Below are 20,801 nucleotides of genomic sequence, written 5' to 3'. Positions count from 1 at the left end.
CTGCTGTAGCGTCAACGTTTTGAATTTTGGAACCTCCAGGTAAGTGTTTAGAGTAGAAAGGTCTAGTATGGGTCTCCAGGCTTTGTCCTTTCTGGGAACCAAGAAGAGTCTTGAGTAAAATTCTTGTCCCTGTTCCTGTTGTGGCACTTTTTGGATAGTTCTCGTGTCCATGAGGGCTGTAATTTGTTTTTGTGCCTCTGCTTGTTGATTCTGTGGCAGGTTTGGCATTCCTTTTAGCCTTGGTAGAGTGTGAAAGTGGAACCTGTAACCTTGAGACACAATGTTCAGAACCCATTTGTATTGGGTGATTATATGCCAATTTTGCGAAAAAAGTGCTAGTTTTCCCCCTAAGGGAGCTGCCAAAAGGAAAGAGTTTGGTATTTGAAGGGGGAAGTCATTGGGACTGTTTCCTGTAAGGTGGTGACTTGTCTTCACCTCCTTTTGGGGTAGTAGCACCCCAATTTCGTGGTCTGTAAGAGCCTTGGGGCCGAGATCTGCCTCTTGGGCGTCTGTATCTGCCACTTTGTGGTCTGTCTAACACTGGAAAGGACCAATTTTTGGAAGGCCAATTTCTACTAAATCGAGGAGCTAACCTGTACGAAATCCTTTACTGTTTGCATAGATTTTGCCTTATCCTCCATGTTCTTTAATACCTCTTCTGCCTTACCACCAAATAGAATATCCTACTGTAAAGGAGCATCCAATAATTTAGCCTTAACATGATCAGGTAAAGCTTGTTCTTTTAACCAAGCATGCCTTTGAATCACAGATCCTGTAACTGCTGCTCTACAGGAAGCCTCTAATGAATCAAATCCACATTGCAAAGTATGTTTTCCCACTTGTTCAACTGCATGCAATAATTCCTGCATTTCCTTATAGTTAGGATGTTCTGAAACTGTAATAATTTTCTGTTTTAGCAGAGACATTAAATATTGCTGGTATTTAAGCATGTGGAACTGGCAATTTAAAGCCCTCACTGCTAAAGTTGCAGAAGTGCAAACTTTCTTCCCCCAATCTGTCTAATGCTCTAGAATCCCTGTCAGAGGGAACTGGATTCTTAGCCATTGGAAGCCTTTACCCTTTTGGGGCCCTGGGAAATAGTTTCTGGATCAGCAACAGGGTTTTTATAAAGAAATTTGTGAGAGTCAGGGACTCTGTAGTATCTGTCTGGCTTGACTGGTGTAGGGGGCAAAGAATCAGGATTTAAACTGTATTCAGAGAACACATCATCCACAATATCTAACACTGGCGGAATAGCCAGGGATATGTGCTGAGGTAATAAGAGAAAGTCTCTGAGCCTTTTCTTGGATTCTGAGTAATCCTGGCCCTTCCAATGGAAATGCTCCCTCATGGTATGTAAAGTTTCCCCAAAAGAATAATCCTCAGGAGGAGAGGCTGAAGGAATAGATTCTTCAGCATCTGAGTCCTCATAGGGGGGTAAAGAGTATCCATGGTCCAAAGAGGAATCAGAAGAAATGGACACCTGGTCAGAGGAATCATAGTCTGTATCCTGCCTAGGCCTTTTATCAGGAGGGGGATGGGAACCCCTGATCAGAGTAATTAAGTCTTCGGCCATTTTGAGCATCTGTTTTTTAGGCATGGAGGCCTGTCCAGGTGAATGCTGTACTTGCTTCTTTGTCTTTAATGCAGTTTTAGACTTGGCTGTAGTTTTTATGGTAAGCTGTGAAGGTCTGAAAACACCCTCAGAAGCCGATGCCTGCTCAGCGGCTCCAGACCCATCTGAAGGACTAGTTTCCGTAGGCCCAACACCTTGAGTATCCAGAGGCCTAGACATCTCCATGTGGGAGTCGGAAGCAGCCTATGGCTCTGAGGTAGCAGGAGTCAGGGGTTGCGAAAGCACCTCACTGAGAATCGGCGAACCGGTGACTGGCCTAGAAGAGGCTTCATCGTCAGTTTTGGGCCTCGGATGCCTGTCCTTATCCTTGTCTTTGTGTTTTTTGTGTATTCCGGTTGTCGGTTGTTCCGATGGCATGGTATAATTAAACCTTCTGCCAAAGTAATGGCGAGCAAAATCAAACCGACGTTTAATAGTGTGTTTGTTAAATCTAGCACAAAACCGACAACTAGTGACGTCATGGTCTGGGCCTAGGGATGGAATATAGTAAGAATGAAAATCCTTATGAGGTATTTGCTTCCCACAAGAAATACAATTATTAACTTTTACTGACATCGGTTTGAGGCAAGAAAAAGTTTCCCCAACGGGGTACTTAGCTTTATAGAAGACTTCGGTTCTGAAATTCGAATTGAAAATCTCAGGAGTCGGCCGACCGTCACTTGCGAACTGCTTTAGCTTCGGGCACCGCACGGCTAGAAAGACTGAAGAAAATGGCGTCGGCTGCATCTTATATACCCCTGGTGCACTGACGTCAGGGAAGAAGCGACAGCAAGACTTTGGAACTCTGGACGACTGCGGGACCGCCTGACGGCAGGATAACCCGAGTGTAATGACTGCAGCAGTGAAACACGATGAACATCTGCATGTAACAACTGCATTCACAAATATTATAAACTGATAACCAATGCATATACCCTTGCAATAGTAGAGGCTGTCGGTAACCTTTTATTAAGGGTTATTGGTTTAACCAGTTCCTAAATGGTACACATAGATGCTAGTATACTGGGACAGCACATGAATTTTCTAATGAGTCAAGGAAAGAAAAACAGTTAAAAATGACAAAATAAATGTTCTATCTTCCAGTGAGGGAGAGCTCTTATTGATAATGCTGGTTACTAGAATTCATTTAGCGAGTTTGGTGCCAGTGATCCAGTGAAAAGAGGTAATAGATTGCTGTTGCCAGGTGTCCTTGTCATGAGAAGGTATGCATAATTTCCTGCCCCATGGATAATCCCAGTGAAGGATAAAGGCAATACCCAGGCACATACAGAGAGGATGGAGAACACTTGTAGAAGTACTGCAATGGACACTGAATGTGTGGAAGTGCAGATTAAGGGAGGTGATACGACTGCCTTCAATGTGTAGCATGTGGGTTACAGTGGGTAGGCCACAGATGAGCTTTCTTACCATTAGGATGGCATATACTAAGATGCCCCTATGCCTTCCCATCAAAATGGCAGAGACTGAGTTTGGAAGAAGAAAAATAAGATTAAAAGAGAGGAAACAATATGAAATAGAAGTAAAGCAATCTAGTGGCACTTGGTATGTCATGTAATGACTAGGCCTGATTCCAACTGCAAGTCTGAGTTACTGTCCTGGCCATAGAAAACTTCATTTTTAGGGGATGGACAAAATAAATGACCGCAGTTGCAGCACTGAGGTACCTGCACCATGTCTACTGGTTAACTCTAGTTTGGCATTTAGCAGAAGATACAGAATGAATTCCCGCCTTAGCTGTCTGGGGCGTAGGTTGAAAATCCAAAGACTGGATCTGCAATGAAGTATAGAGCTTAAAAAAAAAACAAAACTTTTTTTTTAGGACTAAGCTACCTACAACTGCCAACATACTAGGAACTTTTCCCTCTGTATTTCTTCCTTTATTTATACTCACTCTGGCTCAGTACACCGGTTGCTAAAGGTGGAATGTCATAATTTTGCTGAGACAGATATGGAGGAGTCTCAGATTTATGTTTGGATCACCACAATTCAATAAGTAAAGCAAGAAACATCAAATGTGCAGTCTATGATTCATACTTTCTCCCTCCTGAAATGGCAGTTTTCCATGCGAATGAAGTAGTATAATCACATGGTTTGGAGGGACACATCATAAGAAACACGGTAATCTTACCCCTGGTTTGAATTCTGATTTGAGAAGATTTTTCATAATGCTCAGTGAGAAGGCAAAAGAAGAAAAAAGGAAAATCTTAAAGATGAGTGCAAAGATCAACCCTGGTCATTATCCAGTTTCAGATCATACATGACAAAGCAGTTTGGTTCACTGGTGAAGTATCAGTTTGAGTAGAAATGGTGTTAAAACATTTTCTACCTCATGAAATTTGGAATATATTTAAAGATGCCCAGAATGATGTAGTCTGAAAACATCAAGGAAAGATCCCAAGAGATAAATGGCTGTATTTAAAAAATGTGTTTGCCTTAAAATAAAGATTAAATTAAATAAGATTAAATATCACTAAACCATAAAAAAAGGAACGAGACTTGCTATCAACATGGCAGCAGCTTCACTCAGTAGCTCCAGAGATATGGGGGAGACAACAGCGGTTAGGATCTGCTGTATCATTTATAAGGTAGAACAAACTCAGTGGGAATTGCATGACAACATGGGTAGATGACGCCACAAGGGCTACAATCATCCCAGAAGAAAAGATTGTCAAATTGACTTCTCTAGAGTTACACATACTAGTGGACAAGCAGGAAAATGTTAGCATTAAATAATAGGTACTCAGAAGTGGACTGCTAAAACTTAATTAGTCTCCATGCAGGCATTGTGATACAGAAATGGTTTGCACTGAGATAAAATCTGTAAGAAAACATATCTCAGTCGCGAGACAAATGGGGTGACCTAGAAAATCATTATGGATGGAATCATTTTTGGCTATTGTACCTGGAAGAAGGGTGGAAGAACCAGATTTCTGTACCTTTCCTACAAATTATCTTCCTTGTATCCTTATGACTTGAGCATGAAATATCTTTAGTCTGGAGAAGAGTACATAGGATATTCAGGCCTACCTCTAAGCAACCTTCAAGCCTAGGCAAGTAAACTTTAAAGTCCACAGCTATGCAGGAAGCTGCTGAACAGAAATCCTTTCACTTGAATGGATATATAGTAAAAATCGAACAAAGCTGTTCTTTCAATGTTATAATTAAATGCAAGGCTTCTGCAGGGGTAAGACATCTTCACTTCAAGACTGACTTGCTAGAGCATCTATTTTTTCTGATTGCTATAATAATTACATGGAAGTATACTAACCACTCTTGCGTTGAAATTCTGAAATGGCATGCAAACCACAATTTCCAGGAAGTCTGCGGTTGTTCCAAAGTCAAATCACCCACCATGTCTTCTCACCACTAAAGAGTGATGACAGTCTTGATGCTGAGCTGAAAAGCTTCCAAAATCTTCAACAGTTGTCTGAGATCCAATAATGCTGAGGAGCTTACAGACAGTACCAATGTCATAAGAAAGGCACCAGGGAGGGAGAAGATGTATGTGACCAGTGGAATATCAAATGCAGCAGAAGTGGGATTTTTAGGTCTACAATAATACTGGCAACAATTAGCAGTGTCCCAAGAAGCTTAACACCAGAACTAATATTGTGTTGAGTGTGTTAGCAGGTGAGCTTCTCTCATACTACATAGAAAATGTGCAGGAAGCATAATTTAATCTGATTACATGGGCAGAATGATGCTTAACCTTTTTAATCACTTATGATATTTCATCTTAAGTTATATCATTCCAGTGGCTGTGAACTACAAGCAATGTTAATGATGTGACTTTTTTCTTAGAGAGAAGATAATGTTTATCAGCATATTTTTTTTTTAATATTTTTGGTCCTCTCAGACCTCATTGTTATAATCTCAGCCCCCAGTGCTCAATGTCCATGGCAGGTCAAGCAGCCATCCTCTTATTCCCTGGACTTGCTCCAGTGTTGTTAGCATTGGTCATGGATCTTAGCCATTTGTGCTTCCATCCAGTGTTTTTATTTATTTAATTTTGTGTGTTTTATGCCATAATGACTCCCATCTCCCCCATTGGTCATGTCTAAGGTAACTCATTCTTGGACCCCCCTTTAGAGATAATCAACAATGAGCACCTTCCCCCGAGGACAAGGAATGCCTATCGCTCCCTGCCAGTGCATCAGACACTCAAGAAGCTAATTGATCCTGAGCTGTACTTAGGGCTTTATCCCTCTAGAACACCAGAGTGGCTAATATTTACCAGCATATTCTTGGTACAGTATTTGCAGTAAAGGTACTAATTAACAATAATGTTTGCATATGTCTGTGTGGGAGGAGCACCTATCCTACTCCCTCAGATTTTGCTATTAGTGGAGTGGAAAAGGATCTGTGTTCCCCCATTCATATGTATTTTTTCCCATTTATATTTTTATCAGTAAACGTAAGGGGTTAAATGCACTATGAAAAGAGAAACAATGTAGTAAACTTCAGTAGAAAAGCCAGAGCAGACCCCCATGTGTGTACAAGAACCAAAGGTGGCATGACACAAGGAAAGATGCTGATGCTGAATTTGGAAAGAGGAGAAAATGAGATGCTGAGCAATAACTTCTAAGAGTGGGGTACTATTAGCCTGGGGTGAATGCATGACAGGGAAGGTTGATGTGAAAACTCCAGAACCCTCTATGATATCTGTAATTGCTGTTGCTTCAAGGACCGGATTTGGACACCCTATGCTTCTTTTTTTCAGTTATGTGGAAGCACTTGAAAGGTATCAAACCTGATGTGCCATGTCTTTACTGGGGATTACTTTAAGCGGTCCAAGATTCAGAGTTAAACAAATTAAATGTTCAGGTAGAGAAACAAATCAAGTCACAGAGGGCATTGAAGTATCTCACACAGGAGGGCATTGAAGTATCTCACACAGGACATACAGTAAAGTAGATTGCATTGGCAGAACCCTTACAAATGATGAAATTAGTCATGCTTTCTGGACAACCACTAGAAGCAAATCATCAGGACTCAATGTCTTCTCATCAGGAGTATACAAGTTGTGCATTTATCACATCCTAGTTTTTATGCCTCCTCCATTTAGATGCAGCAAAGAATTCATAGCATGTCTATATTTGCCTGCACCTCCTTCATCTCAATGCTACTTAGGACAGGAAAGGACCACTGTTTGACTAGACAGATATATGCACACCTTACTTGTAAATTTGAAGGCAAAACTTTGGGACAAGATGTTAAGTCAGAAGATATAGCTCCCTTCAGGTAAGCTAATAAAGGCTTCTCAAACAGGGTATGTAAAGGCAGTCCAGCTGTGACCATAAAAGAGGCACAAAAAAGATTATTGGCTACTTTTGTAATAGTCTGCAGCATACCTCAAAACCCAGTTTGAGAAAGAAATCTGGACAAAGCCATAAGAAATGGGGGGAGGCCCAAAAATAGGGACACTTTTTAAATATTGCTCTTACAAACCAGAAAGTTCATAGAATAATAGGTTTTGCATTAGCATGACATTTTCTGAAGGATATGAAGTCTGAAACTATAATGTCTGCCATTATTTTCTCACTTTACTCCTCAGTGATTAGCCAGTGATTTGTCACAAAACCATAAAGTTTAGGAAGAACAGACCAAAAATATGATGCAAATCTGGACATTCTGCAAAAATCTCGTCAATTGCGAGGTATGATCTGCAGAGTGATTGTATAGTACTTACATATGAACCTATGAAACAAGCAATCTGATGTAATGTGTATCCAGAGCGGTTAATTCCAGCAGATTTTGAAAGAGGTTTTGATTCCATAAATTCGCACTATTTTTGGTCAGCTACTTTGACATTTAACATTCGAGAACCAAACAAACCTTAAACATATCAGTCACGGCCAAACTAATATCAGGTCTTCAGATATTCTTTCTATTCTTTTACGAAAGAGTAAGAGAGACAGACGGAGAGAGAGAGACAGACGGAGAGGGAGGGACCAGTCAAGGGTGCCCTCTTTATTCAAAATTACTTCTGCATGATAGTGATTTTTTTTATTTGGCTGAGAGCCATGTTAGAATTATATCCCCTATCTAAAGAAGGAAGAATGGGTATCTATGATTTTTTTTAATTTCATATACCTATATCTATATATATATGTACACATACATAGGCTCACTATCAAAATTCTGAAATGCATTCTGTGGAGTACTCACTTACTCAAAAATAACACTGAAAATAAAAGCATCATCTAATCAAAACAGTGGAAGTCATAATGTCGACACATCCATATTTGACATAGTCGACATTACCCAGCATACCTTCCATTCCAGTCATTTCCAGCTAATGGTTTGAGAGTGTCAAGCCCCCCACTGCATCCCCCCATGTGGGGAGCTGTGCCCCACACACCCCCCCCTGCTAATTATATATACAAACTCCAAGATCGCACTATGCTGAGGAAATGGGTACATTTCCTGATCCCCACTGTATTGCAATCTCCAGGCAGAATGTTGACCTCACAACAGCAAATGCACACTAGCATTTGCTGTTGTGGAGTCGAGCATTTTTGGTTCGGCCTTCCATGAACTGGAATATAGCTTTTCAACCATACCAGTTTGCATGAATGGTGTCCAAAATTTTGATTGTAAACCTACACACACACACACACACACACACACACACACACACACACACATACACACACACACACATATATATATATATATATATATATATATATATATATATATATATATATATATATATGGGTTCCATACACTAAATCGAATTTTCACTAATTCGAAATAGTGCATGGAATGCTCACTGCAGTGAAGGAGCACTTAATAGAAAGTGCACTTACGCGAAGTTCAGTACAACGAACGGGTGTTGTACTGAACTTCCGTGCAGTACTCATGGACCTTAGGTTTAGGCCATGGGTCATAGTAAGGGGATAGCCCATAGGACTATCCCCTTACCATGACCCATGGCCTAACCCTAAGGTCCGTGACAACTGCAGCGCAGTGAAGGACATAGCAATGTCCTCCACTATGGTACAATAGTCACGAACCTTAGGGTTAGGGCATGGGTTAGGGTAAGGGGATAGCTTTACTAACTATCCCCTTCCCCTAACCTGTGCCCTAACCCTAAGGTCTGTGACTATTGCACCATACTGGAGGACATAGCTTGTTTTTTATGTCCTCCACTGTGCTGTGGTGTTTTCGGTGAAGTGCACTTACGCAAAAGTTCACTTTCATTAAACTGAAATTTCGCAGAAGTGAGGCTTCCTATTACAAGTGCAAAGTAGTGAACTTTTGTTCTTGTAATAGGAATCCATATATCTATCTATATATATATATATATATATATATATATATATATAGACACACACACACACACACACACACACACACACACACACACACACACACACACACACACACACACAAACTTCTATATTTAGGTTATTTTTGGCTCCTGACAGCTGACCATCATCTGCCATTACTTCCTGTCCTTATATGTTGTATCTTCCTGATCTGCTTTAGCTTCCGCCAATATCTCTCTGACCAATGTCCAGGGCCAATGAGGAGACTGAGCTCTTGTGCAGTGCCGTCCTGCTGCAGAGAACATTTTTTGTTCTAACCTAACTTTTCCCCTTCCCACAACTTGCCCTCACTGAGTATCTGGGGCAGACATATAATGGTAAGTGTTGGCATATCGTCTCAGCGCTATGGTGACACAGACAATGCCCCCCACCATTCCTCCTGTAATGAAAAATTACCCAGTATGTCTACAGCCCCAAGTGCATGTCTCCAGCTTCCAGGATGGGCATATCCATCTTGACTGCCAGTGCCTCAGACTCCTGAGCCCCTAAGCAAACTTGGGTCATCTGGGCCATAGTCCAGGCTTCATCCCTCCATGCCATGGTATTGCCCAGGAAGGGGTATTTGTATTTAATGATGACTGCCTCCTGCTGGTCAGAACTGCAGTAAGATACTTTCTGAGGTTTTTAGAGGCAGATATTTCCAACTAACGATACAGCCTAAGAAACCCAGAGACATTTCCTGTTCTTTTCCTTCCTACAGCATTAAAACCCTACAAACTGCTGTATCACTCTCTCAGCAAAATGCTGCAAGTGAACATAAGCTCTTGTGAGATTGCTTGTGCAAGCAAGGTCATGCATGAAAACAGCTATGCTTAACTATGAAATGACAGGACAATGCATTTACAATGTTTTGCACAGATTTTTTTTTTTCAAACAAAAGGATTTAAAAGATTCAGAAGCTAGCTAAAGACTGTTTAGGAATGCAAAATAACAAAGGTGAAAAAGCAGACATTATTCACCATTTTGAAATAAGAAGGATGGAGGGGCTTCTTTTGTTGCAATGCTATACACAGACATTTATTATATACTATACGCCTAGGTTCTCTCTGTACATGGTGGACACGAACAGAGCAGAAATCCTGAACTGTTACTTGGGTTCACATCTGATATGCTATATCAAATGTCTATCTAAATTTTGGGGAGTTGGTATACCTTGTGTGATTTTTAGGCAGCACTGGCTTAATGGAGTGGTATTGATGTGGAAAGCCTGTATTGCTCTCTGTTACCACCTAACCAAGCAAACTTGGCATGGTTGGCTTACCCAGTTTATGTGGAAGGAAACAGGGATAAAGACTTCACATGACTTGCAACAAGCTGAGGAAGGAAAGAGTTTATTGACCTCCACTGACTAATTGCTAAAGATCTGAGGATACAGAAGGGTAAAATCTGGAAACATACAAATATCTGCATAGAACTAAACCACATACATCTAGGGACTCTGCTAGAGGTGGATAAGACTCCCATAAATAAATATTTTTTCTGTAGTTTTGCAAACTGCAGTCCCTACTTCATACCAGAGCATTCCACTTATAACTGGTCCTGATATGAGAGGTTATACACAATGATAGAAACATCCTTAGAGACCACAATGAGAAGTATGAAGGCATGACAGATGTACATTATGTTGAGAAGGTGCTATGGGTTCAGAGGGAGTAAAGTACATCCTAGACTACAGAAAACAGTGTGTGTGTGTGTGTGTGTGTGTGTGTGTGTGTGTGTGTGTGTGTGTGTGTGTGTGTGTGTGTGTGTGTGTGTCTGTGTGTGTGTGTGTGTGTGTGTGTGTGTGTGTGTGTCTGTGTGTGTGTGTGTGTGTGTGTGTGTGTGTGTGTGTGTGTGTGTGTGTGTGTGTGTGTGTGTGTGTGTGTGTGTGTGTGTGTGTGTGTGTGTGTGTGTGTGTGTGTGTGTGTGTGTGTGTGTGTGTGTGTCTGTGTGCGTGTGTGTGTGTGTGTCTGTGTGTGTGTGTGTGTGTGTGTGTGTGTCTGTGTGTGTGTGTGTGTGTGTGTGTGTGTGTGTGTGTGTGTGTGTGTGTGTGTGTGTGTATGTGTGTGTCAGTGTGTGCGTGTGTGTCTGTGTGTTGTGTGTGTCTGTGTGTCTGTGTGTGAGAGTGTCTGTGTGTGAGAGTGAGAGAGGAATGCAACACTGATGGACACAAGTCGTGGCTGCCCAGGTACAAGTTTTGGGACTGTCATTTGATGGGTGTTTTTTGGTCCTTTGTGGCTTTCCAGACATTAGAAAGGCTTGGGCCTCTAACAGAAAAAAATATTTATTTTCTTTCATCTATTTTTACTGAGTTAAACCATGGGGAATAGAAACAAATTGTACATGTGTCTGCAGGTTACAGGCTAACAGACACATAGTGGAAAAGTTCACAGCTGCTATAGCAATATGAAATTCATAAGAATTAGATGTGAAATGCAGTTAGACTAAATACTCATATTAACTCACTCCTTTGCCCTAGTGTGGATGCCTTGAAATTACCTTTCAAAATGCATTTCTTCATCTGCAGTTGAAAAGCTGTAGCAGAAAGCACTAAGTATTTTATGGCAACCACTTCCTAAAGCTTTAAGTTATTGACATGCAACAGCTTCAAGTTTTATTGTTTCATTGTCATTATCCTCTTGCCAGGTTGAACTAGAATGAGGACATTAAGGATAATTTTAGATGTCTATTCTGAAGAGATTGTGATTTTGTTTTCAATAGAATGCGTATTTACTTGTCAATGCGATATGTCAGTGCTCCTCCTTTCTGTAACTTCTGCAGTTTTTTTTTTGGATATGTTAGAGATTATCAGTATTTGGATAGGCATGATAAAAAATAAACTATAAAGAGCATCGGTTTGTAGACAGATACAATCCCTATTGAGCATATCATTTCCTTTTTGCATATTGTCGCCTCACAGTAAGAGCTGTCCAGTTAGATTCTCAGCTAGAGCGTCTTCTGCGTGGAGACATGCATGAATGGGCGTACCTTCATTGAAGGTTGTGTATCAGGGCTGGTAACTCGGCATGTAAAAATCAACTAACAATCATTAGCGGACCGGAGTTCCGCTGTGGCGACCCCTAACTGGGAAAAGCTGAAAGACACAACAACAACAACAGTACAGTTTGGCAAAGGAACTGTTACAAGAGAAAGAGCAAGAAAAATCACTTCTAAATCTATTTAAGAACTCACTTACTTTTTTATTGGAATACGACCTTCTGGGTTGACCTGAAGTTTGAGCTTTGTGTACCTGTGGGAAAAAAGAATTATTGTGTTATTGCTTTGTCCTTTTAATATCTGCTATCCCAGATTTCTGATTTTTTTCTTTTAAAATTACTCTGCTGAGCAGATTACGCTAGCTAAGCAATACTGACAAATTTTAACTTTTTTACACTCTATATTTTGATATACTTCTCTGCTATTAAGGCTGTCAGGCAACAGCAGACTGCCAATATAACGTAGTTGGAAAGCAAGACAAACATATATGTAAAAGATTTTGTGATTCAAACAGATAAGTTTTGCATACACTGCTGCATAACATAGAGGATTATGACCGAACTGCTAATGATGAATGACTTATTATGTGTTCAAGAGATGGATGCCAGGAAATTCACTCGAAAGGTGAATCTTGGCATTCATGTCTCAAACACATAATAAAGGGTTATGATCAGTGACACAATCATAATTTTTTGTAGTGCATGGAGCTTTATCTGTTTCGTGCATTACTAGTTACAGGGAAAAAATTGTGAAGTGTTTTGCTGGCTTTCAATGCCATAAACACTTTGTGGACACTATCAGAAAGGTAGTGTAATGCAGTACATCACATTTACACTTAAATTTCATGGCTCGGAACTGTCCAGATTTAAACAGCATGTCTAGATTATTGCTTCATATTTTAGTTTGTTCCTCATAAAACCTCTGATTTCAGGACAGACCATTGAGGACTGGAGTCACTAAATAATGACATATATTGGAGTTTCAGAGTTTATAGCCTTCAGAAAATACATGCAAACACATCCTGTCATTATAGCAACTTTCTGAGTTAATTAGAGGTACTTAAAGATACATTACCAGTATGGACAGCAGGCAGAAACATTTTTTTTATTTCTACCACTGTCATCTGTTTTTCAATGCAGGCAGATTTTACTGCCTAGCATGGGACCCAACCTTAAGAACTTTAGCAGGAGTTGCTAAACATTTGTTAAATCGGATCTTGCTCCTGGTTCATCCTTTTCTGAATATCAGAGCATAATCACCATGCTCCATGCATTATAAATGAATTAGCAGCAATTAATTTTGTGAAGCAACATATATGTTATACTCATAACGCAAAAGAAGGTTTCATTAAGTAGTTATCTTACCTGCCACTCATTCTTCAGATAAATGATTAAACTCTGGTAAAAACTAATACTTCATATTGACAAACTCACTGTACCAACAACCATGGCATCAATCTGAAGTGTGCCAGGGTTACCACAATGGCATTGTCAGATGGTATATGGACTCATTTATCATTTTAGGCTACAATACATCACTATGGGTGCCATCACCTATCAAGTTAGTCACGTGTTCATGTAAATACATATCGCTAGCAAATGGAATGCATTTCCTTTTCACTTGTAAAACAGATTCTACATACAAGAAAAATGTCTGTGTGTAAGGATGAATGTGTGTGTGTATGGGTGTCCATGTATATGTATGCATGTGTGTGTATATATATATATATATATATATATATATATATATATATATATATACACACATACATGGCACAAAAGCAACTTCACACAGTAATGACATTGTTCATTTTAAGCAGACTGCATTTATCTGACAGACCAGTGTAATGGTGTGCTGAGGGATCGGTGATCATTTGAACAGTTCATAATTCATGTGAAGCATGTTACAATCTAATTGTAAGATATGAATACTGGCCAGTGTGTACTTTTGAGTTGTTAATTTTTTGGGGGGGCTGATCCCCCACTGACCATCAAGTCCCATACTTCCAGCCACTCTATTGGGCTTCTCATCGTCTGAGGTGAGAGACATATGTCTTATGTTAGTCATATGTAAACTGTTTATGCAGTGTTAATAGGGGTAAGCTGATGGATACTATTTGTTCTATTTAATGTGATGCATTTTAAACACAGTATAACCATTAATACACAGATATGACTAATATACAAACAAACTTTTATTCAACACTAAACTTGTATAAACACTTTATGACTTGTACTTTTAATGATATTCTCTATACTACTTTTGACATCTATATTTTAACATTTGTGTTTTTAAACATATACTCCCTGATTTTGTATTTGTATTTTAAATTGTATATTTATGCTTTTCTATACTTATGTTATACTCAGTTGGAGCTTTTCTCCCCAGGCCTCCACTAAAAATAGGCACTGCTTGACCCAGTAGACTTCCCCGGTCATCAAACTGTAAATAAATAAATAAATAATAAATAAGATTTGTATACATATTGTAGCCTTATTTTTGGTAGTGTATCTGTAAGTGCATTTAAAAAAATTGCTTACTTTTAACAGGAAGTAATGTAATATGAAGAATTCAATAGGAAGTGATGTAATTTGATTTGAATGTGAATGCTATATAAACTGCAGCAATGTTTCACTGTGTTTGCTCTAATTAAGTCTTCTTTGCTGGATGAAAGCGCTGAACAGCCATTTTTCAACACTGACTGGTTTTGTTCTCAGGTTTTGAATCACGAGTACAGCTATTGTCATCGGACAGTTCATTTAAGTAGGATTTAGTTGAGTAATTTCATTTCTTAAAACATAGTTATATATTAGCAAATGTTAGTAAATATAACAGAAAGATACAATAAGCTTGCTTTAAATGGTTGTAACTGAATTTGAGATGTAACTCAGTTCCATACTTCTGGGTATTAACTTTTTTACATAGTTTATACATGAGTGTGGTAATATTAATCTTTTTCATCTAAAACTGTTCTAGCCGGATCCTATGGTGAGAGAAATATTTACTGCTGTGGTTTCTGGGCCTGAATTACTGCTGGCTACTTAGCAATGCTAACCTTAATTGTCCTGTGTATTCTTGTCTGCTTTAAAGTTGGTGTGTCTCAAGCTCCATAGTGCTGAACTACAACAAACAACTTAAACTGAACTCTTTCTAACATATTTTACAAGAAAAATAGTTCCAAGCCATCTCGGTAGTAACAAATGTGCTAACTGCTTGCATTAGAGTGTGCTAGGGCTGATTCAAAAATTTCTTGTGTTGTGCTCTGGTAAATTTGGCATCCTAAATGGGTCTAGTTGGTGACCTCTAATGAGAGAAGTAGCTACTGCACTTATTTCTTGGTCCAAATTACTATTAGCTACTTAGAAGTGTGAACTTTAATTTACCTGTGTTTCTTGTTTCCTGATTTAACCTTGGTGTTTTCGAGTGTCTATCTTGCCAATCTGCAACACAGCAAGCTTGCTGTGAAATCTTGCTATTCGATTTAACTTAGACAATGAATCCCATACCATCTGAGAAGTGTTGTTTACCATCACAACCTCTGTTTCCTCCCAGCCCACTGAAAAAAAAAAAAAAATCACCACTCACATTAGATCACAGTGATGTAATATTCACCATATGATCCCAATACAGGTCACCATCCAACACAACCATCTTTAGAGACTGCAAGCTTCATCACACTTGCATCTGACTGTGTAAATGTGTGTAAATACATGTGCGTGTGTGTGTGTGTACATGTGTGCGTGTGTGTGTGTGTGTGTGTGTGTGTGTGTGTGTGCATGCGCGCACATGCGAGCGTGATGGTGATCTGTGTGTTTCCTTCAACCAGTCTGCATGAGACCATCTGTGATAGTACAAATGTTAAAATGAATGCTGTTGCTATTAAATATAGTTTATTACCTGACACAAGCTGCTTTCTATTTCTATATATCTGTCTTAGAGACCATCTTTGATGTCAAAAATGTTATAATGAATGTTTTTACTATCACATTGCCTATGTGAAAAAAGCTGCTTTCCTGACAGATTATTGTCATCATTGGCAAGATAAAAGCCCCATTTACATAAACTTAAGCCAACATTCTATTGTGGAATACCTCGTGTAAAATAGTTAAAACTCATTATTATGGCTATTTGATAAAACAAACTGATCTGTTTTATAGCAGACCTGAACCTGAAGAAGTTACTGCCACATACCTGATACTTGCCAGCACTCCATTTCATCTTGGAGATAGTTTAGACTGCATAAATTCTGTGCCTGGATAATGTTTAAAACCATATTTCTAGAGTTTATGGTCCTTGAGTTATATTTCATGATTCTTAAACGGTTATGAATGACTAATGCTTATGAAACATATGGCTTTTCCATGAATATCTTGATTTGTCACCATGTATTCTATATATATTAATTAGTATTCCAATGTACAAATAAGAGGCAAACTCATAAGGAATGCAACCATTGCTAACCATTACTGTTATTACCATTTTTTTACGTGTATTAAAAACATATTTTCATAATGTTCTGGAAAATGTTGATGGAACTCTTTTTGTAAAACTCTTTTCTTGCACTGTTTGATGATTAGATATTAAAATGCAAATGATGGCATAACCCTGAGGTGGGTGAAGTAGCCTGCAATTTATGGATTGTTAAGATTTTTCTTGCAAGCCATAAGTATCATGTTTTAAATAGTTCTGTTCCTTGTAGTCTAGGGTTCGGCATGTGAATCTTTGTAGAGTAGGAAGAGATGCACTTCTGAGAATGCATAGATCTTCGTAGAGCAGGGAGAGTTAAAGTCCTAAGAATGGTCTTAGGTGCTCAATCAGATTAGAAACTAGGTGTCTGGCAGCTAAGAAAATGTTTATTTATTTATGTATTTATCTGTGCAATGAAAAGGGGTCATTGTAGAAAGTGATGTAGTTATGATAATGAGGGGTGGGGGGAACACATACAGCTGGGAAGCCATAAGATTGGCAGCTCAGAAAATATGTATTCATATTTATATAACTGGCAAATGTCTTTAGGATTTATTATTTGTGAGCTGAAACTATGCAACAATGTTTACTTCCGGTACTTAAAAAATGATTTATAATAACTGCAACTGAAGCTTTTCCCATTAAATAAGGCTAATGAAAAAGGAGGCACAACCTACTAAGTTCAACAAAAATGTATGTGTTAAGTGTATTATTAATGATGCCAACAGAGCAATAATAGTATGAGGAACTTTGCTGCAAGACCTTACAGAATGACCTTATAAGTAAGAAAATATAAACAAAGGAACAACAGAAAGATGGAGCAGACAGTGAGCCCCAAGACAGACCACTACTACAGTAATCTTAAGGAAATTAGTCTGTGTAGATACATGATAAATCCATGGTGTACCAACCAAGTGTAGTCTAGGAAGGTTATTTATTCTGGGTAATGGCCAGTGGATCATATGGAATTATGGAACATCTACAAAAGGATGAAAAAGACAACCAAGAAAAAATATTTGGACATGTCTGATAAAGATGATGTTTGAGAAGGGTGAATGTCACGAAAATGCAATGATGCATTCTGACATTGATATTGGGAGAGATTTGTGCACTGCTAATTAAAAGGCCCAGACTGGTAGACATAGCCATGTCATTTTTATAAAGAAAAGAAGTTGGCATAGACTGGCCTTTCTCCATGCCTTCTAGAGCTCATCTTAAAGGCTTACTATTATGACATTAAAAGTTAAACACATTGCTTTTCATAACACAGAGTCTAATTATTATTAATATTATTATTATCACTATTATTACTATTATTATTATTACTATTATTATTACTATTATTATTATTACTATTATTATTATTACTATTATTATTATTATTACTATTATTACTATTATTATTATTACTATTATTATTATTATTACTATTATTATTATTACTATTATTATTATTATTATTATTACTATTATTATTATTAAGCCTGTGACAGTTTTTCATATGTTCTCCAAGAATAAAAATGATAATGAGAGTATCTAAAAAAACTCCAGCTCTACTCTGTAGCATATCGCCTTCTCCGAGGTGATCTCTGCCTGACATACAAAGCTGTGTCAAACCCAGAGCTGTTGGACATGCCACACCTAAAGAAATCCCAATCCCTCTGAGCTACAAACTCCAGGGGCCTAAACCTTGTCACCACAATAAACAGGACATGCTGGAGGGATAGATTCCATCCCAGAGACGTCCCATACTCTGGAACAAGCTACCTATGTACATCAAGCAGAGTTCCTCACTAGCACTCTTCAACAAAAATCTTGATGAGTGGATGGGAAATAGGAAATTCACCTCGGGGATCAGTTCTGTGGCTCTGCTCGACAGGGGCACAGGAAAATAACCTTCTTGGGTGGCGAATGCCAGGGAACCTTGTTGGTTAGCCTTACACAGGCCCTTGGGCTGATAGCCGAGTACCTACCTATGAATCTACAAGGATTTAAACTTTCCCTGATCAGACACATGCTATGTTCATTGCATCTTACAAGCATTACATTCATTTATTATTTATTTATTTGCAGTTTGCTTACCAGGATAGTCCACTGGGCCAAGAAGAGTCCATTTTCAATAGAGTCCTGGGGAGAAAAGCTCCGTAAAGACATTGTACAGTGTAAACAAATCATTAACAATTAAGTAGTAGATTAGTGATACATTAGAACAGGTGATGCAACTCATAAAGAGATTATACAAAGTAAACAAGTCCTTAACAAATAATTAATACAGTAATACAGGGGAAGAGACAATTAAAATTTACAGATTTAGCAAATTTAAAAAGAAAAGACAAAAAGAAACCTTTCAGTAAATATTTACAAATATGTTTGTTCATACAGAGGAAATATAACAGTAAGGAGGAAAGGGAGCTTTGCATAGATATCTTATGAGAGTTACGACAGGGTAAGTGGGACAGGAGAAGTTTAGTGTAGAGGTAAGCAAAGAGGGAATAGTAAGAAGGAGTAGAGTAGGAGGTAATGAGGTGAAGAAAAAGGTGGGTAAGGAGGGATTTTAGCTTAGTGTGAAGAGTGAGAATAGAGGCGGGTGAGAAAACAGGGTATAATACTGAGTTATGTGGGGTGAAAGCAAGCATGTTTTAAAGGAAGGTACAGATGAGAGGTGGCACAGAGTTCCAAAGGCGTTCTAGAGAAAAGGATAGTAGATGTTTGCCTGGTGGGCGGGGAGGTTTATGTAATTTGATCAGATTCTAGTTATTGGATCTTAGTAGTTGATTGGGTAGATGCATTTTGAAAGAGGAGACCAAGGAGGGGCAGAAGGAGGGACTGAAGATCAGTTTGTGAGCATGAGTGAATTGAATGTGGGTAAGATGATTAGACAGCTCTAGCCAATTAAGTTTGGGAAAGGCATTGCAGTGGTGGGTAGAGGATTTGTAGCCTGTAGCAAACTTGGAGATTTTATTATAACTGGAAGACAGTTTTGTCTTTAGAGAAGAGTGTAGGTTAGTAAGAAGTGAGGCACCATATAAGAGGGAAGGAATGAGGTATGTGGTAGAGAGAGCAAGCTTAGTAGAGGGAGTGAGGTATCGATTGTGGTGATAAAGCATACCAAGCTTCTGGTGTTTTTTTTTATATTTGTTTGTAGCTGGGTATCAAACTTAAAGTGCTTGTCAATCGGGACATGTAGAAGTTTGGCCTGGGATACTACCTTGAGAGATGCATTGTTCTTACTAGTAATGGAGAATGAGTTTTTGTTTATAATGGTGTTTCTGGAAGGAGTAAATGTCGTGAGTTTACTTTTTGATGCATTGAGTGCTAAGTGGTTATCTAACATCCATCATTCAGTGGAAGAGAGGGCATCTTGGGTTAATTTTACAAGTCTGGAAATAGAGGTGGCAGAACAGATGATTGCAGAGTCATCTGCATATTTGATACGTTTTGGAGTGTGGATGATCTTGTGAAAATAATTTATGAAAATGTTAAACAGTAGGGGGGTCTAATATAGAACCATGGGGTACACCTATAGGAGTATTAAGGAAGGAGGCGGTAGCTTTTTTCCATTTGACTTTTTCTTGCCTGTTGGAGAGATAACTGTTGAACCAGTTGATAGAAAGGGATGATAGATTAAGATTAGAAAGTTTTGATAGAAGCAGATTATGAGAGATAGTATCAAAGGCCTTCGATAGGTCTAAAGGAGGGTAGATATGAGGCAGCCGGAATCACGAGCTTTGTTGACGGTTTTGAGGAATGAGAGGAGAGTCATGGTAGTACTGTGGCTAGGTCTGAATCCATGATGTATGGGAGTAAGCAGGTGGTTATCTATGAGGTAGGGTAAAAGTTGTAGGTGGATGCATTTTTCAAGAACTTTTGAGATGGAGGATAAGATGGCAATTGACCGAAAATTGTGAATAGTGTTATTGTTTCCCCTTTTGTGGAGGGGGATGATAAAGATCTTTTTCCAGAGTTGGTGTACATAGCCTTCTTGGATTGAGTGATTTATTAGAATGGAAATGGGGAAGGTGATGGCTTTGGCAGCTATTTTTTAGAAATTGTGAAGGGATGTTATTAGGGGCAGAGGAGCCTGGTTTCAATTTCATGAGGAGTTTTTTGATGGTAGATATAGGGTTGGATTTGATGGAGAAGGGTGAGGGGGTGGGAGGTAGTAGTGTTTGGGGAAGAAAAGGCAGGAGACGGTGGGGATGAGGATGTAGTATTATTGGTGAAGGATGCTGTTACCTTGGTTATGGAATTGATGAAGAAGGAATTGAATTGGGTGGCTAAATCCAGGTCAGTGATATTTGGATCAGGCAAGGGTTTTCCTTTTTGACAGGATTAAGGAGGGAGGTGACACCTTTCCAGAATTTTTTAGGGTTTGTCTTATAGTTGTT

The 20,801-nt window shown here is 38.9% G+C and overlaps 1 protein-coding gene across 1 annotated transcript in view; it reads right to left on the bottom strand.

Annotated features, from left to right (window-relative positions):
* PLCB1 (phospholipase C beta 1) overlaps window positions 1-20,801 on the bottom strand; it is a 4,354,095-nt gene that overhangs the window by 2,068,271 nt on the left and 2,265,023 nt on the right. Inside the window, exon 6 of the mRNA XM_044056572.1 lies at window positions 12,146-12,199. Within this exon, the coding sequence (XP_043912507.1) occupies window positions 12,146-12,199 (54 nt within the window). The remainder of the gene's footprint in view (window positions 1-12,145; window positions 12,200-20,801) is intronic.

This window comes from Protopterus annectens, chromosome 1.part2 (assembly GCF_019279795.1).
Source record: "Protopterus annectens isolate FY-2018-M chromosome 1.part2, PAN1.0, whole genome shotgun sequence".
Lineage (NCBI taxonomy): Eukaryota > Metazoa > Chordata > Ceratodontiformes > Protopteridae > Protopterus > Protopterus annectens.
The sequence above is the reverse complement of the archived record's forward strand: the minus strand, read 5'-3'. Positions and strand labels throughout refer to the sequence as shown.